General features: G+C 44.8%; 1 protein-coding gene across 5 annotated transcripts in view; it reads right to left on the reverse strand.

The window, feature by feature from the left end:
• Window positions 1-18,466, reverse strand: part of ebf1a (EBF transcription factor 1a) — a 64,125-nt gene extending 45,659 nt beyond the window's left edge. For 2 of the 5 annotated variants that reach the window (XM_052047496.1, XM_052047199.1), the window contains exons 1-6: window positions 17,709-18,463; window positions 16,891-17,047; window positions 16,112-16,175; window positions 15,534-15,589; window positions 14,351-14,424; window positions 12,958-13,026 (exon numbers count right to left, since the gene is read on the reverse strand). In XM_052047496.1, the coding sequence (XP_051903456.1) occupies window positions 12,958-13,026; window positions 14,351-14,424; window positions 15,534-15,589; window positions 16,112-16,175; window positions 16,891-17,047; window positions 17,709-17,842 (554 nt within the window). In that variant the 5' untranslated portion in view covers window positions 17,843-18,463. Of the gene's footprint in view, window positions 1-12,957; window positions 13,027-14,350; window positions 14,425-15,533; window positions 15,590-16,111; window positions 16,176-16,890; window positions 17,048-17,708 lie in introns of all 5 variants that reach the window. The other 3 variants (XM_052047346.1, XM_052047420.1, XM_052047273.1) reach the window with 3 other exon arrangements.
• Window positions 18,467-19,817: the final 1,351 nt, after the last annotated feature.

The raw sequence follows: 19,817 nt of genomic DNA on the forward strand, positions 1-19,817 counted from the left end.
ACACACACACACACACACACACACAGGCACTCACGTGCACAAACTCTGTGCCCTGACCTCCACGTGTGCCTGCTGGTCCATACTGGGTCTAATGACATGGGGCCTCCCACAGATCAATACGAGGCTGTCACTCAGCTGGCAAGCCCACACACATAAACATATCAGAAAGGCACAACACACACATGCACACATATGCAGGGCCTATATACACACACGGGGTCAGGTACGCGTTTGCACATTTGTGTATGCTGGAAGCGACGTTTTCTCCAACCTCAGCAGATGCCCTCCTCCACCCGCACACACCCCTACCACACAAACACACACGCACTCACACGGTGGACTAAAGCCATATTCTCTCCCCTCAGCCATTTTCTAAGCTCCTACTCCCTTGCCATGAGCGTCAGGATCCTGATGTAATATTGATGAGCAAGGATGGAGGCTCCATAAAAAAGTGATAGGTCCTTGTGATTGTGAATTACAAATTGTCATCGATTTAACGTCAATTATCACATACATGGAAAGGCTCTCAGACAAATAAAAAGGGGACACACTGGCTTTTAGTTGAGGAGGGGTTTTGTGTGTGTGTGTGTGTGTGTGTGTGTGTGTGTGTGTGTGTGTGTGTGTGTGTGTGTGTGTGTGTGTGTGTGTGTGTGTGTGTGTGCGTGTGTGTGTGTGTGTGTGTGCGTGTGTTGCCTAACTGATCCCATGTCATTCAGCACCATCACTTCCAGCGTCTTTTTTGTCTTTCCTCCGCCTCCTCCTCAACCATCTCAAGCACTCATCCTCCTCTCGCCATATACATCTCAAGTGGCTCTTAGAAAACCAGACTGTGTCACGAGCCAAACCGGCCGGGCAGGGCTTCGGCGTGTTTGTGTTTAATTATTGCAGTGACAATGCTGGCAACGTGCGTGTCTCAAAGAAAACTTGACAAATCATCACCAAGCCACAATTTTCCTTTTAATTCCCGGCCAGGGAGATAAGAAATAAAAGGCAGAAATGCACAACGCTCGGGAAAACTCTGGGTGAACACATTTGTTTGTCTTTGTTGAATCACTAATTATAGTTGAGCACAACAGAGGGCAGATGCAGGCTAATTCTCCATTAGGCCGTTTGATGTTTATTAAACTTTTATAATATGATCACTCTGATAAGGCCACAATTGTTTCATACGGCATGTGTGATTACACTGTTGTGCCTTTCAGTCCCCCTATAATGGTTCCTGTCGAGTGTGTGTCCATTTGTTCGTGTGCGTGTGGGTGTGTGTGTATGTGTTTGCATGTCTTGGAGCATGTGGAGTAGTGTTTTCCATTTCTCATTAGAGTGGCACAGACTCCTGCTGCAGGGTCAATGCATGGGGAGAGGTGTGTGTGTGTGTGTGTGTGTGTGTGTGTGTGTGTGTGTGTGTGTGTGTGTGTGTGTGTGTGTGTGTGTGTGTGTGTGTGCGTGTGTGTGTGTGTGTGTGTGTGTGTGCATGTGCGTGTTTGAGGGAGAGTGGGGTGGTAATGAGAGCAGCAACATAATACTACGGCGTCCATTAATGCTCGGAGGCAGTGACATTAGGCATACTTAACTAATAGAGCCAGTCTCTGCAATTACCCACTGTTATCTCTGCAGCTTTAGAGGGGAACCGGCTTTAATAAATGTTTGTAGTAATGTGATAAATGCCAGGTTTACTCATTTGTAATCAACACTGCAGGACTGTGAAGGGGGAAGTGGGTGCATCTAATTGTTTTCCTTTGGATTCCAGAATGCGGTCCTGTGATAGGGCCCAAAAAGCCCCCTACAAAAAACAGAAAAAGGAAAAAAAACAGAGCATCTTTCCTTCAGAGCGTTTCCCTACAGGTACATCTCTCCCTCTGTGCGCCTGTCTGGCTGGTGAATCCTCCCCATGTCTCTGTCTGCACGCTCAGTGGGCTACTGTTACAACTGTCCTCCTGTCAAACAGAAAGATGCAGACACTCACCATCACATCCCTGCCTCCACTTCTTTCCTCCTCACTCGTCTCCCTTTCATCCCCGCCCGCATCAGAGGCGCCACCGTGATTGTTCGTGTAAACATCTTGTCACACTAACAGAGGCGTCATGACAGAAGAGAGACGTCCTTCATTAACGGCGGCGCTTGCAAGTATTGTCTCTGTGTTTGAATGCGGGAGTTACACAACCCTTTGCAAGGGAGACGCATGGGAGCCATGGATTATCTGGGGGTCAAAAGCAGGAATCAAGTGCAGTCGCTTTTCTTGTACAAATAAGACACAATTCAAGGGTTCCCATGAACCTCGCTTTACATTCACCTCTGAATAGCTGCCAATTAAGGAGCGAGTAATCACCTGCAGCTGAACACACTGTATGAAGTCCCGAATTTCACTAATAGGAAGAGGAAGCCGCATAAAGGAAAGTACCTAAAAACTTTGCAAGCCAATTAGAAATTCGCACGGAGCTTTGTAACAAAAGCTGATGAAGAGCATACCCATAGCATAGCAACCCCAAGACACCACACCCACATTCCACCTCAAATGTATAAGCCGTGCAAATTGAAGCAAGTCATCTGAATTTCTGACTATGCATTAATCTTCCCCAAAACGTTTGATCCTTAGAAAAAAAAGACAATAGTTGACAGGCCGGAAATTTGTATTCATTCGTTTGTTCATTCATTCATTTGTTGGTGACATACTAAAAACAGAATGTAAATTGTGAGCCACCAGTAGCTCCAGAAGGGCGTGTCGATAGCCTTTGTGGCATTAACTCAAATCACCTTCCAAATTGTATACCAATAACGTATAGGCCTGCGAGGCAGTGAATAAGTAAAAAAAAAAACCAAAAAGACAACTCCGATCATCTGTTGTAAAATTTGTCATTGTCTTCCGCCTAATGCATGCCTCACCGCAGATGTGTGTGAGTTCATGCAGTTATGCAAGGCACAGCAATAAATTTTGGACAAACATACCTGTCAACTTTTCAGAGCGCCAACCCATATAAACTACCAAAAGAATCCTTATAAAGAGCAAAAAATCCTTATAACATACCAAAGCATTTTATCTGTCAAAATAACAGCAGAAAAAAAACACAAAATTTTCAATGCTATTTATTGTAGATCTCCATAATACAATGTCTGGTTAATGTCTAATCATCATTCTACTTAGTGGCATTACTGTGTTCAGAGTTGTATTTCGGAAATAAATGCATTCGAGTAGACGAGCACCACTTTGGACAAAAGCAAACGGAGCTACCTGTTAGGAGAAAAAATACGGAAATTTTCATGATTTGTGCGATACGGCCATATACGTAAGATTCACCACAAAATCCGTATGAACTATGGCTAAACCGTATGAGTTGACAGGTATGGAAAAATAAAGAATTCAAAATATATTTTTGGAAATAACCACCACTGGATGGCTACCAATTCAGGGTGTACCCCGCCTGCTCCCTCAAGACTGGGATAGGCTCCAAGCACACCCGCCACCCTTGTGAGGATAAGTAGCTTGGATACTGGATGGAATAAATCAAATAGGTAACTCGTTGGGACGTCATTTTATAAGTAGCTAACGTGCTGAAAAAGTGTGGCCACCCATGATGGAGAACATCTGGAATTCAGCTTTTCTTTTTTTTTTGGTGTGAGGTAAGGCTAGGAAGTGTGACGAAAATTGTGTCTGAATGCTGTAGACAAGCCCAGAAATTCAAAAAAGATGAGAACGTTCATTCGTCACATCATCGCATATCACAGCAATGGAAACATGCGCTCTAGATACAAAGCAGTCTGATTAGATGGATGAGAAGATGGAATTTCTTCGACGATGTCATGTCTGCATCATTTCATTGTTGATGTTCCATCCATCCATCCATCCATCCTGCATGGATGGATGGATGGATGGATGGATGGATGCTGCATTATTTGAAAACCGGTGACTGATAATAGCTCACATGACCTTGAAATAAATAAAAGTGTTTGGCAAAGCTGTGGTATAATATCACTCACTTTCTTACGCAAAGCACCGGTCATCAAGTTTTGTCAGTTTTGTATTTCTATCTGATGTTGCTTTTTTTCCCGTCGTTTGTTAAGGACCCAGCGGTGTGACTGGAAAGCTAACCTTTCAAAATGTGGAGGTAGAACTTCATTTTGTACCTTTTATTACCTCCCAAATCCCGTTTCAGGTACACCCTGATATCATAAAAGAACACTGTTGGAAGGTTCAGAGCTTTGTTCGGTTAAAAACAGAAATGGAAAAAAAAAAAAACGGAAACAACATTTGGAGATACATGCTATTCATTGGACAGCAGTCGGTGTGGGTGTGCGTCCGTTTCGCTCTCAGCATTGACAGAATAATAGGGCCCTACTTGGTATATTTTTACAAGGCCCATAATTCTTTTTTAAATGTGCCTGCTTGCAAATACGCTCACTTCTTTGCCTGCAAGCTTGCTGTATTAGTGAAGACAATAGCCAGAGGAAGAGAGTGAGGGAGTGGCGCATCAGGAGCAAAAGAGGATACAGGAGAACGCCTCGCTGTTAATAGTTTTCCCAAAAAAAGCAACCAAGGTCTCTGTGTTTGAACTGAATGTCACCTCATGTAAATCAAGGCCGCTCTGCAGGAGAAGCCAATAACTGGGATAATTAGCGTGACTCACCCCCGCGTCACACGCAGGAATCAACAAAGATGCGAGTAAGGGTGTTCAAAAGCGGGAAGACTCCATGTGTGATTAGTCCCCTCCAATAAAAGAAAAAAAACAGGAGTGTGAGTGGGAGGACCAAAGAAAATAGTATAGTCAAAAGGTGCAAAGAGCAGGAGAAAGTAGTGGAGAGACGCACGGGCGGCAGTCGGCAAGGCAAACACGAGGAGGAGAGAACACTCCTCTCAGCGAGGTCAAGCCACTCAGACAGCAAACAAACAAACACACACGCTCAAGGGCTGAGGCAGTGTACAACTACAAAGTGTCTGTCGATTGCCTACGCCTTACTTTGTCTCCCCCATCAGTTACATAAACACAAACAAAGGCCTTTAAATTCGAGCTCGGCTTTTTGAAGTGAAACAGTGACATGCGCTAGGCCTCATTTGTCGATGATTAATGCATTAAAGACTAAAAAAAGAATATATTAGGAGTGAAGGAATATATACATTCCTTTGATGAATGCTGCTGTTGACCATAATTGCCTGCTTGCTGACGGGCCTGCTTTAGGTTTTAATTATGTCCCTTGAAGAATTGTTTTGTACCTTAACATTGCAGCTCAAATTAGTCAAGCTCAATGTCGTAAAACTCAAACAAGTTTGGAGATGAGGAGATGTTTTCTAAGGAGAATAGACATGACAAATCTTGTATCTTAAAAAAGATCTGTCCAGTATTCTTTAGTTGCACTGCCCAAATCACTCGACATGAAAAGTATTCACCCTATTCTTAAATTCTTCTTCTTCTTTTGCCTTGTTCCCCACTTTAATGTTGAAGACCTTCATGCAAAAAGAACATATGAGAAATCAAGTCCCTGACATCTTGAAGTCGTGATTTATCCTTATTCACAAATGGAAAAAACACGGAACCGTAGTGAACCTTCCCAGTGGTGAATGGCCAACAAAAAATACCCAAAGAGCAGAGCAACGACTCATCCAGGAGGTCTCAAAGGAACCCAGGCCGTGATCTGACAAATTCCAGTCCTCACTTTCCTCATGTTCGTGACTCAACAATATGGAAGAGATGATTTCCAAGAGTTTGGGGAGGACATTCTATGGACCGATGAGAATGTGTGTGTCTCCTTGGATCTGTCATAAACATAAGAGCAGCATTTCCGGAAAAGTCAAGCATGGTGGTCGCAGTATGATGGTCCAGGGCTGCTCTGCTCATTCAGGACCTTGATGAAGGTTGTGATTGATGGAACATGAATTCTGCTCTTTAATAGAAAATCCTAAGGCAGACTGTCCTGCCAACAGTCCGTGACCTTAGCAAAAAGTATTTTATTCAAGTCAACTTAAAATTTCTACTAATTTGTAGGCAGTATATTTAAATGCATTTTTAAAATACTAACTTTTTCTAAAGTATACTTGGCTTTTGCTGAAAAGTATAAAAGATACTTATAGCAAACTCTTCAAATTTCGTTTTTCAGATACTTATACTCGAGTCTGAAGTACACTTCATTAAAACTACTTTTTCGAAAGAGTGAAGCGCACTTGGATTCTGCAGCAGGACTGATCCAAAACACAAGCAGCAAGTCAACTTTTGAATGGCTTGAAAAAACAAAATCAAGATTTTGGAGTGGCCTAGTCAAAATCCAGACTTCAATCCAATTTTAAAAGGTTGTTTATATTAGGGCCCTTCACATTATGCTGTAATTCAAATTCAGATTTCAGTGGATGAGGAATAGCTAGCTAGCTAATAAGCATTAGATGAGACTCTACTGTGCAGTCCAGTCAATTAAGCCCATCTCGGCGGTATATCAGTGCCTCTGCCATTACTTTGCTGCTGGCCTGTCACTCGGTCATCGCGACAAATGACGGCAGCTTCCCACCAGGTAGTCCATCGTCCCAGTCAACAAGGATTTATGTGCAGCACCGTTAGGTGCAAAAATCAACCTCGGGTTCAACTTTTGGCCATTGTACAGAAAGGGTCGTCCGGTTAATGTAAGCCTTTTTAAACTAAAAAGGAAATATTTTCTGGCATTAGAAGTGGCTGACAAAATGTGGCAGCATACTTTTAGGTTGAAGAAATAAGTTTTCAATAAGTTAATGTGAAGCTTTTTCATGGGCACAATGTGGTGTACTGTAAATAAAGCGGCATGCAGTATAATTGCATTCCATTTACCATTTACAATTTTGATCAAACTGGATTTCACATTTGTCGCTGTGTGTTTATTTGGGAGAAGGACAAGGAGTAACTATTCAATTCTTTACAGAAGTCATTCTTTACTGTCAACATTGTTGCTGAATTAAAGCAGCTCTGCAAGGAAGCGTGGACCTGAAAACTCAGTGACGATGTGAAAGACTCATGGTCAATTCTAGAACCGGTATCGAAAACGCTTGACTTCATTTGTTGCTGCTGCGAGGCTGGCCCAACCAATTCGGTTTAGAGTGCATGTACTTTTTTTCATGTGGGGTCAGGTAGCTTTGAATATTTATTTCTTTAATACATAAAATGAACATTTAAAAACAGTTTTTCATCTTTCCTTGACCTATCTTTGTCTTATATTTTTACATTTGTGTTTGATCATCGTAATAATTAAAGTGGTGAAACTGTACAAAAAAAATATAAGAATTTGAAAGAAGGACAAATACTTTTTCACGACACTGTATGGCCTCTCAACTCCCACCATCGGACCCCCACCCCTGCACCACCCCCCACCTCTGCAGGTCTTCCTTCCATTGTGGCGTGTGAAACTGAGAGCGACGCTTTTACATCGCCTGGCCAGTGATCCATTCTTCCTGAACAGATTGATGAAAAACAATCAACAGACTATACATTGCATTCGGGCACAGCGGGTCAACAGAGCGCTCATCCTGGACACCTGGACTTACATCCTGGGCTACGACGCTGAGGTAACCCTCCCTAGAAGAGGGGCTGGGATGGAGACGGGCTCGGAGGAAATTAGACGCCAGCTTGGGGGGTATCGAGCTGGCATGAGGCGGACTGTCTGTGTTCTCACTTAGCAGGAGTAAACAATGCATCGTTGGGTCTGAGATCAGGGTGCGTACGTGTATGTGTGTGCGTGTGTGTGTATTGCAGCTCAATGACACACTGCTGCTGAGTCTTTTCTATTACAGGCACAAACAGACAGCCGTGTAACACATTGGCCATGAGAGCGCACTTAAGCTGCGCTCTGACTGTCTACAGGCATCAGCAGTGAGAAAACAAAGCTTTGCTTCTGCCACGCACACGCACACACACACACACACACACACACACACACACACACACACACACGCACGGACAAATATACCATCACACTGAGAGGCACACACTTGTGCTCTTCACGCCTCATTTGAAAAGCAAATTGAGCGCATCTTCTAGGGCAGGGACTAAGTCCTGGAAAATGTTACTCTTTCATCACTTGCAGCATAGACACACACACACCCACACACACGTGCACACACAAGGCCTTTTGTACAGTAAATATATCTTTATTCTATTTCTTCTCCCCGGCCTGCAATTTCCGCACCAAAAATGTCTTTCAGAGAAGTAGGACGCTACTCATTTGGACCAGTTCTGGCCGGCCAAACCCTGTCATTCTGGGTCAGAACAAACACTGGCACCAAAGGAGAGGAGAAGAGGGCCAGGTCAAGGAGGGAAAGTAAACAATAATGACAAAGCAGTTTTGGCAGTAAAGGGAGCTACTTACTAGCTATTTTCAGTGTTATGACATTTGTAAATTGCCTTTTATGAGGCCTAATAAAGTGTTTGTTACCTGCGTTCAGCTGTAGGGCATTAGTTTTACAACCTACAAAGTGTGATAGCGTCTGACTTATTGGTGGGAGAATTAAAACACAAGGAAATACGGGCACATTCATATGCGAAGTGTGCAGTTCAAGTTAAGAATTTAAATTAAGACCCCCTCCATCCCGGACACATACACAATTGTTTTCCCTGCCCCAAAGCAACTCTTTAAATTGATGTTTCATATTTGAATAAACTAAGCCAACACATGTATGCTGTGTTTACCCCCCCCCCCCCCCTTTGCAAGTGAAAGCGCAGCAGTTGTTGGGGTTTACAGTACTGGAGTGAGAGAAAAAAGAGGCAGCCCTGTTTGAGAGGCTCCCCGACCTCCAAACTCTCTGCTGTCAATCATCCCGGCCGTACTTCCCCTGGGGCCGCGCTTTCTTCCAACCCTGAGGGGGGAAACCACTGCAGGGAAGAAAGAACACAGCCAAACAGATGCAGGCAACCGCAGGTCAAAACGCATTTGTGTATGTGTGTGTGTTTTTATAGTCATGGCAGTGGGTTCCTGTCTCCATACATATTTGCGAATGAGTTTATCTGAGAGGGTGAGCTCTCTGTATATATTTGTGTTCTTCGAAGAGCAGCCGGCACCTTAGGGAGGGGATTTGTGCATATCGATGAGGCAGTAAGTCAGTCTCTTTGGCCCTATGCCATGCTCAACTTCAAGTAGCTGCAAGTCAACCCACCAAATGTCTATTGCAGTTGACCCCCAACTGCGAGAAGTACAATGGAAACCCGTACACCAGCTCAAGCCAAGTACAAAAATAGCAGCAACATCTGCACTGATGTATTTAAAAGTGTAGCACGCCGAGGTCACATGGCTCAGTCTCGCTATAAACTGGTCTCGTGTGGCATTTTAAAGTGGCAAAAAGAGTCAAAATACAAAATGATATCAATGATGTTGCTGGTAACGTTGAGGGTATGACAGACTTATCGACAATAAGTAGGTTTTCACCTTCTCGCTGACACAGTCATGGACATGAAAGTGAAACTAGGCGGCAGCGACGGAAGGCGCTGCCAGTAAACCACATTAGCATCAAATGCAAATTAGAAGTGGGCTAATGGCTGGACAGGTGCAGACTGGGCCTCTAAATGACACAAATTCGTAAGCGTGTGCGCTCACAAACGTGAACACACGCGCGCGCGGACACACAAATGAGACGGATGAATTAAACATGGGTGGGCTCGGCTTGGGGGGCTGGCAGAGCTGACATAAAGTCAATGAAATACATTATTCACTAGCGCACGTTAGCTCAGCCAAGGCAACACATGAACTCTCACCTCAGGAAGTGGATCCAAACACAACAACCAAAACAATGAGGGGGTTCCCCACTAAAGAGAGACAATTAGCAGAAGAGCGACAAACAAGCGGCAGAGTGCACAAAGCTTGCAAAACAACCTTTTCAAAACATGCCCGACTCCCACGAGTATTTGCTCCTCTCACACACGCCGCCAAGAGAGTTGAAGGGGCGAAGCGGCGAAGAGGTGATCAAAAATCTGGTGCTAGCCACTCGGCTCCAATAGCAGAACAGGAAACCGCCATGACATCATCCTCCGCGGGAGGAGCACTTCCCGCCCGACATTCTTCACTCAAGACACACACACACTCGCCAGGAAATGGCCTCTATCACCGCACACACTCCCAGGGAAACAACCAACATCGACGCAGATACAACGGCACAGACGCGCATGCAAGGAAATGGGCCGCATCAACAGCGGGCCGCGGGAGTGTGCGCAAACACAAACACCCAAGAGCGCACACTTGAAAACAGCAATTAACCTGAAATAACATCGCCTGCGCATGTAAACACGGCAACCTCATAACACACGCTGCAAAACACCGCCACTGGAAAAGTGGCTGTTGACGGGGAGGGGGAGGGCAGGGGTGTTCATGTGAATATACAGGGGTGTCCGATGGATCCTTATCTGTGGCCACAGAGTGCCCCCCCACCCCACGCCCCGAAAGAGGGGAAGCCAGCCTGGGGGACTCCCTCCGGAAAGCCTACGGGAGCTGGGCAGGCCAGAAAGGGCCAAGGGACACAGGTGGCGTGAGGCGTGAGAGGACGCCCGTACGTGCGGGGGACATTCGGCACCAGAGCCGGCGCGCAAGGCCAACAGATTAGTCTGCAATCGAAGCTATTCAGTAAGAGCAGGAAGCGGATTGACAGGAGCTATGCAACGTGCTCGCAAAGGTTTCCACGGGTGAGAGGGAGATGTGTTCATGATGTGAGGCCCATCCAGGCAAAGCACAGAGTGACTGGCAGCGTCTGCATACGATTAACCCCGTGCTAAGCAGGAGTGATGAGGAGAGCTGAAAGTGGAGGTGAAGGGGTTAAGGGCTCCCCCTCATATTATCCTGTTTCTGTAAGAGGCTAAAGTGGACCACATGTTTCCCCGGGGAAGACATAGAGAGGTGCCCAGGAGTGTCTCACCTTCCCCCCTGACACACATTTGCCAGGTTAACTTGTTGAATTCCCCCAAAAAAGGAAAGCCCCTTTCAAGCTACAGTAAAGCTAACAAAAGACTTCAACTCATCCAAAGTAACGCCGGTCGGGTGCGTATTGAAGACATCTCCCACTTCTCAACAGATAGACTTCATAATTAAAGTTAACATCATGTAAGTGCTTGTCGACGCTTATCTTGCCAAACAAATTCTCTGATGAACAGGAGCTGCTTGGAGGGCGTCTCCAGAAGAGAGTGGCGCACCTTACCCGGATGAGATTCGCACTGTACTGATTTGTTCTCCTAACAATCAAATAAGTTTCTCATTAGCTGCCTTTATTTTTCCTCATTCCTGCGGTTTTTGCTGCCGTGGCCCGTTTCTCCAATCTTAACGAGAGAGAGCTAATTAGGCAATAAGACCCATTACTCTTGCACAAGAGTTTGAGCGAGCCCAGATAATTAGGCCTGTAAAATCTAATCATCTCTGCGAAATAGCAGCGGGCTAACGAGCCCTTATTTAACGAACTAAATAACTTCAAGGGTGGAGAGGGGCTGCTGATGGTATTTCTTTATGAATTTGAAGGAGGGGGGTTCATGTTAATTGAGTCAGCTTTGGCATCGCCGTGGTTTGTTTGTTTCTGAATCCCTGATTATTACAACTGCCAAGACGATGTCGATGCTAAATGAGCAAAAACACATCAACCCGTCTTCTTATTCCCCTTCAATCTACAGTTTGAGCAACCATCTCCACCCCCCACCATTGACACTCCTCTCACCTGACCTAATTTCCCTGTCCAGGAAGAATCGAAGAGGAAAGCGAAGATATGGCCGTTGTTTTCCTGTTGCCTGCTCTAATTTGTTGTTGCTTTATGTGGCCTTGCACACCTGAGCCATTAAATATCAGGGGACGAACGCCACGGAGAGACCACGGCACGCTCGATGCGGGGATGGCGGTGCCTCCGCCTGTTCTGCAAGTCGCGACCGCCCCAAACTTGCAGGCCAATTTGAGGAGAAAGGCCATGTGATGAGAAATTCAACAAGTACGGATGCACGCAAACAAAAACGGTTGGGGCAAACGGTGATGGGGCAGGCGTGTTGTCTAAAGCCGTGCGGCTGGGGTGCAGCTGTCTCAGGGAGCACTGAGGTGAAGCCTTCCGCTTCACTGGAGCGGAACCAGGGTGGCGCTCACACACAAAAACACACGCACACACACACACACACACACACACACACACAGGTAAAAGTCGCTTTTGACAGAGCAGCAATGAGAACAGGACAGCTGTGTTCATCAGCTAGCACAGGTCACTGCCTCATTAACACACGCACATACTCTTGTACATGTCAAAGCAACATAAAAACTCAAGTAGCAAATATGTATATATATTTTTTTTAACATGACCAGAATGCGCATCGGAAAATACAATCAGCTTGAATATCGTGTTCTCCTAACGTGACCAATAATGATTCAAAGCCAGGATAAAATTAATCACAGTGATTAACTGAATATCACTGTGACCAAGAGTCCCACACAACAAAGGCCAGACTGTAAATCTACAAGCAGGGCTTTTCCTTTTTGTTGTTGTTGTTGTTGTTGTTGTTTTCTCCTTTCCGAAGTGTTAATCAGGCCAACTGCTGCATTAGTCATTGGCACTTTAAGATGACAGGAGGATCGGCGCACACTCTAGGAAAAAAGTACAAGGAGTGCGGGCTCCAAACAACAAAGCATGTTTGGATGGTTAGCATTTAACCAGCAATACACACGCATTCACGCATCAGCCTTGAGTTGTAACTCGAACTGCTCATCAGCAAAGTCATCAGGCTAACCACTCAGACATTGTGTGTGACCACACATGTAGGAGTCCACACACACACACACGCACACACACACACACACCACTGCTATGGCATTTACTGATGCTTCACACGTTTTGCTCACAGAGATGATTAAGGCTGCTGAAATGTAAACAACTAGGCGTTCTGCTTCTCTCTGACCAAGCGCACGCCTCAGCCGTGTGACATTTCCTCCAGATTTAGGGATTTATTAAATGTCAACACGCGACACGTCTTCCCCACGATGGACCGAGTCGACAGGTCAGTCTTTTCCTACCTGTCGATGATGACCGGGTCTGATGGGGTCTCGTTCCTGTTCCCGCAGCTCTTCTTATCGCAGCATCGACTGTGGGGCGACAAGAGGGGAGTTAGAACGCGCAGGAGTGATGACACTGGGAAGGGGTGCGAGAAGGGTGAAGGGAGACTCCTTGGAAAGGTAAAGATGGTGCAGGAGCTGACTTTCCCTGGGTTTGTCTAGGTAAGACCAGGCTCAAGCCACTGTTGTACAGGTGGGATCAACAGGGCGCTTTCGACCACAGTTTGGAGGTGAGCGAAAGTGGTGCACTTGAGCCGGGCTGGATTTTGCGACGAACTTAAATCACAATCGGGAACTCAGGTTAACTCCGTTTCTGTCAGACATCACACAAGCAGACATCTTGTGTTCTCAATTTTTCCTCCTCAGAGCTCGTCCCCTCCCTCTATCCCGCCTCGCTCTTTCTCTGCCTCAGAAGTGGGTCACAGAGTGGTCCCACCGGACCTGGGGAGTGGTGCATGCTGGGTAAAAGGGGGTTGCATACTGATGTGACGAGTCCTTTTTCCAATGACTTGACTGCAGCACAATGTCACGGTGTGTTGTCATGCCGCCCATCTCTTTGCACCTTCAAAAATACATCACATCTACCTTTTCTTCCCTCGCCCGCTCTGCACTGCGCCTGCATACATGCGTGTCGGCGCGTACCTGCATCTGACTACACGTGAGCATCTGCTCTCGCGGTGTATGACGGGAGATGGAGAAACACACAAAAGAGTGGCGCGAGGGGAATTGACCCTCCCCCTACTTTCTTGCATCCCCAAGGACAGGAGGCTTGGAGAGCCAGATCAGATTTCTGATCTCAGGCCATTTCCTGCAGCATATGAAAACAAGTGGTCTAAATTGCCTTGTGTGATAACCAGGAAGTGCCACGGGCCATTTATTTCTACGTGCAAGTCGACATGTATTTTTAGATGGCCATCGGCGGTGCGATGCCTTCATTGAAACACTGAGTGTGTTTGAATGCGTGAATGTATTTTAATGCGCGGTCCGAGTGTGTCCTCGTCGGCACATAGCTCACTGTCAGGACGATGCAAACTGCATGTGTTACGCACACTAAGGAGGATGGGTTTGAGTAATGAGCTTTTCCTTGTCCTAATTAGCTGAACATGAGAAGGATCCGCACACACACCCGCCCGCTCGCACACTTTCTCACACCCCTACCAACTGAAATAGGCCAGGGCCAATCTTGCCAACCCACTTTGAAGAAAATGATAAGATTTTGACAGTAATTTAGCACTGCTCTTCATATCTTTGCCCTCTCTTTACTCTGGTAGAGACACTTTCAAAATGAAAACAAAAGAAGGCCCATTCTGGACTAAAATAATGACATTTGCAGCAATGTGGGGCTCAGCCTTACCTGCACATGATCTCGTGGGTCAGCAGAACCCGACACATCTCTGGATTTTTATCCTGGCCTTCATAGACGATCGCCTGGAGTGGAGCAAAAACAATACGGCGCTTTTAATATGGTATTGTTTCATGTATGTGATCAAAGAACGATGCACACAAAAATATTCATGTCTTCACATAGGAAGCATCTCCTCCTGAACACTCTGCTCTAACAACAAGGAAGAATGCATTTTTGGTTCCTATGTTGCATTGTCCCTTGTGCACACGCGTGTGAGTGTGCACACGTATGTTTTTGTGTGCTGTACAGTGAGCAGTTGGGCTGCCAGACTAGAGTATAGTACACCATCTGCTCCCTATAGCTGCGTGTCCAAAATTGTAGTCTGGTACCTCACTCAGCATTCACTCTCGGGCCACGATCAACACGCGCGCTGACGCGCACAAAGGCACACGGTAAACAATAAACACACATAAGCATCAACTCAAAATAAACTGTAATGCCTCTCCTTGAATGTAAATTCCATTCAACACCAGCGTCACCTGATATTAAACCGAAAAGGTTAGCTTTATCAGTTGACTAATTCATCCTAAAAAAACAAAAAAAAATTCTACACTTTTTGTGGCATGTGTACATATCTTGCGGGATTTTTTAAATGTTTTGTTTTTGTTTTTTTGATTGGCAAATAAGCACTCTGGGATAGAGTGCGTTCTGTTCCACATTGAGGAAATGAGGGTCAAGGTCTTCTAAGAGTGAGCTGGCATGTATCACTGTCTCTCCGCAACACTAACACACTAATACACTTCTTCGACATTCTCGCACAAACACACTCACACACACACACACACACACACACACACACACACAAACCTACACACACTCGCACACACACACACACACATCTCACATGTACACGCAAATGGTTATAAAATGCAACATTCCAGTTACTGGCTGCTATAAGCGGCGGCTGGGTATAGGAGGACACATGTCCTCTACGTTCTTGGGCCTTCGTAAATGTATTCCACAGGTAAGACAGGTCGTTTATCACGCTGGCTGTGCAGTGCTGAAGTTGAGGGTCTCCGACACAGGGTGAGAGGGTGTAGGGGTTGTGGTGGGTCCAGAATTAAGACCAGTACAAGTACGGAATTGCTGCAAAGTTGAATCTGTGGCAGTATAGTAAAATGGAAAATCTCACCTGTTTGGTCATGGAGTCAATTAGTCGCACATATAAGTCCTGTTCTGTCCTGATCCCTGCGAGACAATCAGGAAGTTCTTGTTTATGATTTAACATCCCAAGAGAATTAGCAACACCACATCGTTTCCTCTTTTGGGCACTTTAGAAAAGATGAGAAGTTTAAACTTCTAACCATAGTGGTTTGTTTTTTTATTACTTAAATTGAAAATGTGATGCATGTAACGTTTTATAAAAAAAAAAACGTTTCTTTAATGTAAAACATTTTAATCACAGGGCCATGAAGCCTTCAAATTATGGGAAGGTCAAAATACATAAAATTTCGTCTGTTTTTAATTTAAAAGAGTCGGACTCAGAATGACTTTTCTTACAGTATAGACAGCAATTAAGATACAAGTCATGGTTAGGCTTTTAAAATAATTTCTATCTCGTCATTCTCCAAAATAAACATTTAAGAAGGTTTTTTTTTTGTATTGCAACGTCATAAAATTGGACGGCTTTCGCTCTCGGCTTCAAGTGTTTTAGAGTGTATCACTCACTCGATGCATTTGTTCTATCAAAATGCCGGGAAGGAAACTCACCGTTACTGTAGAGGAGCTGAAGTCTATAATGGATCCCATTGTTGGTCTTTTCTCCTGTCGTTTCCTACAAATAAAATATTAAATTAACTGGTACGGACATCCGTTTCAGTTTTTGTAATCAAAACAAATAAACAAAAACAAAGACCATATATCATGACAAATCTCTCTTGCAAAGGCATTTCTTTTCATTTTCTGTATTGATGTGATGTTTTTAATGATCATTTTAAAATATGAGACAATCGTAAATGTTCGCATGACACACCATAAAATGATTAGTGACCATCATGTTGACGAGTACAAAGTGGTATTTAGCATTAAAAAAAAAACAACAACAAGCAAATAACAAATTTAAACCAGCAACATTATCACTTCAATTTAAACGTTATGTCCGAAGTATATTTACATTTAATAAAAATTACTTCCATTTCGTTTTTCCTTAATTAAATTTGTTTTTTGGCAGTTCCGAAATGGGTAGTAAAATGTTTCCATATTATTACTACGAACGCGTGCCCACTCGGGGTTTTATGCACTTTTAACTTTGCGAGCCTCACTGTTAAAACTCACACGAGCATAATTATAACGACGTCTGCTGTGAAACTGCACACTTTATTTTCGGCAATAAATTAATTTGATTAAACAGGCCGGCTAACGGTACTCGGGCGTTCATGGTGAAATCCAAACCACCTCCTTTAGATATTTATTTTAAAAATTGATATATATAAATATATATATATATATATATTTTTAAATCTGTTGACTCGAAAAATGTCTGCACTCACCTTTTCCTTCTCCACAAAATCAACGAAGGTGGTTCTCTCGATCTCCACGGGCTGACCCTGTCGGTCGTAAAGAGCCAGCACAAAGTGGAAGAAGTTGGATTTGCGTAGGTTGGAAGGGGGCTGCTTCTCGAAGTGTGCCCGGGCCAGACCCACTCCGCTGCGGACACGACAGGCAGAACATCAGCGCTGGGAGCCACCCTTACAATTCATTGCATATCAAAAGCAAACGCGTCTTTTAAGGCTCGCGCACATTCTCGCTTTTAAAAAAATACAAAAGCCAAACGATGTGCAAATGAATTAATTTTACGTTGAAGTCCAATTGTTGAATTATTACCGTAGTATAAAAAATAATTAAATCTGCTGAATTCGAAGACGCTGTTTTTTTTTTAATTTGGCCTGCAGTCAATAACCACAATATGAATTGTAACTGTTGGTCGTATTGACAACAAATCCCAAATAATTCATTTTAATACGGCTTAATTATTCCATGCGTGAGTTCCAGAAAAAAAAAAACTTAATCACTACAAAATTCAGGAGCAAAAGTTGACATTTCGGGCTCGCACGCCTAAAGTAGCATTTTCATGCTGAAATGCCGTCACGCCGCTTAAGTCCCGTTGGGCGTCAAGCGGATCTCGACTCATGAAGTCGCCAAGCCAGCCGGCGATTGTTCAGGTGATCCAACAACTGCGTCCTCTGGGACCGCATGCTGCCCCAAGTGGTACCGGCTCGCGGAGCTCAAAACGCCGCGGATGCGATCCCCCACCCCTCCTCTGCCGCCGCTTCACGTCCCGTCTCGCAGCAGGCCTCCTCCGGCTCACCTCTGGGCGGCTGTGTTGGCGTCCAGCACTCCGGCACCTTGCATCCATGTCCGAACCGCATTCATGCCGGCCACCATGGGCTCTTCTTTCATACTACTCCCACTCCTGTGGATGCTGTCGTGGATGCCGAACATCAAAACGCACCTTCAGCCGTCTCTCTCCCTCTCTCTCTCTCTCTTTCTCTCTCTCTTTCTCACTCCACTGCTCCGTTTGAAGGCGCTGTCACCGTAGCCAAGTGTCGCGCGCTCTATTTCACTTTAGCGCTTCTCAAAGTCAACAAAAGATGCGACATGTGGAAGAAGCGAGAGGCTGTCAGTGCGCACCTCGTGTCAATGAGAGCGGAGGGTGGGAGTGGAGAGAGCGAACACAAGGCTGCGACACTCCCGCGGATCAAGGTGCAAGCTGACACAAAAAAACAAAAAACAAATGCAAAATGTCAGTTTTGGCAACAAACAGTCCACGCGAGGAAGAAACACCCAGGTGACATCACTCCTTCGCTCCGTTCCTTTATTCACTGAGTCTTCCCCGGCGCAAATTAGGAGGCAGTCCTCGGCGACAGCGAGTGCAGCTCCTCCGCAGCTCCAGCTCGCGTGGTTTGCGCTCTTTTCTTCCCAGAGGAATCACTTTAGACCTTCCGTGGCACGCCGAAGAGGAGTGGGCGAAGGGGGCGTGGCCTACAAGGAGAAAAGCAACGCCCCCTCTCTCCAAACACGGTTAATAAGGCGGACAATCAGCTGTCCACCAGAAAGACCAGCCTGCCGCTTACACCCTATCCCCCCCCTGCCCCCCGCCCCCTGCCCCAAGCTCCACCACTTGCAAAGTACCGCCCCATGCAGCCGCTTTAGTCAGTAACTGGGCACAGCGTGAACGTACGTGCCAACCGCGCGCCTGTGCGAGGATTCCGTGTGCGCGGGTTTGCATGTGACTCACTGTGGTCTGTGCACGTTTGAGTATAATATCAATAAAAAACATGCCGCAGAATGCCTAAAATGGTGTTAAAACGCACTAATCAAGCCAATAGAATTTAGACTACAGACTGTAGAATCATAAATGTTCCAATCTCATCAAATTAACTCAAAAAATTGATGGTAACTGGCATACCATATGCTGTAATGTAATGTTAGTTATTTTTAATATAGTCTTCAGAGTCTTAAATAGAAAGAAGAACCGCATTAAAAACTGCATACCCTCTCAAAAAGTTGCATGAATAATATGTAGTCATGAAAAAAAACAAAAGACAACAAAGCCGTTGTGCACATTTTTTCAGTTTCAATCCGACAGCGACAGAACAGAGAGCTTCGATTTGATGCGAGGCATAAATCATCTGGGACCAAGTGGTGGATGCAACATGAATGTGAGGATTACAGCTCATCTATGCTTCGTCTGATAGTTGTCCCACTGTATCGCCACAAGCCAAGAAAGAAGTGCAGACATGGAATAACAAGAAAGAAATGCATCGCACTTCATGTGCACATACTCTGTAGGAGGATTTGACTCTGGCCATACACACACGCCCGAATGAGTTCCCTGCAGCATATACTTTTGCTTTAAAAAAATAATATCTGTTGACACTGTCCGAATAATCCTTGTGCATTAAGATTTTACTACTCGAATACAGCAAATAAACACTGAACTGAGCGGAAAAGATGCGTCATTTTGGACATTTTTATATTAGATTTTCATAAAGCATTTGTACCTCATAAAAATGTCAGTCAGTGCAACACACGAGAAAGTAAAGTCATAATATATATATATGTGTGTGTGTGTGTGCGCACAGTCACACACAAACACACACACACACACACACACACACAAACACACATGCTGAGCCCAAATATAAACTGTGCATATCTATTGTATGCCTGTGTAATTAAATACAGTGTAGCTAATGTTCGTGCGATTGATTATCAGAAATCCTTTTGATTGTTGTACATTGCTTAACTTGGAATGAATAATGGTTTGAACAGTGGGAAAAGATTTAGGAACAGCGTAAATTTGATTAGCAGCAGAATGAAAGCCCTCGAAACTATTTGTTCCGTCACAAAATGCTCATATGCTAATATTTCGTAATATTTTCCACTCTGAAGTCCAAAGAGTCCTAACAAGCAG

This window comes from Hippocampus zosterae, chromosome 1 (genome assembly GCF_025434085.1).
Source record: "Hippocampus zosterae strain Florida chromosome 1, ASM2543408v3, whole genome shotgun sequence".
NCBI lineage: Eukaryota > Metazoa > Chordata > Actinopteri > Syngnathiformes > Syngnathidae > Hippocampus > Hippocampus zosterae.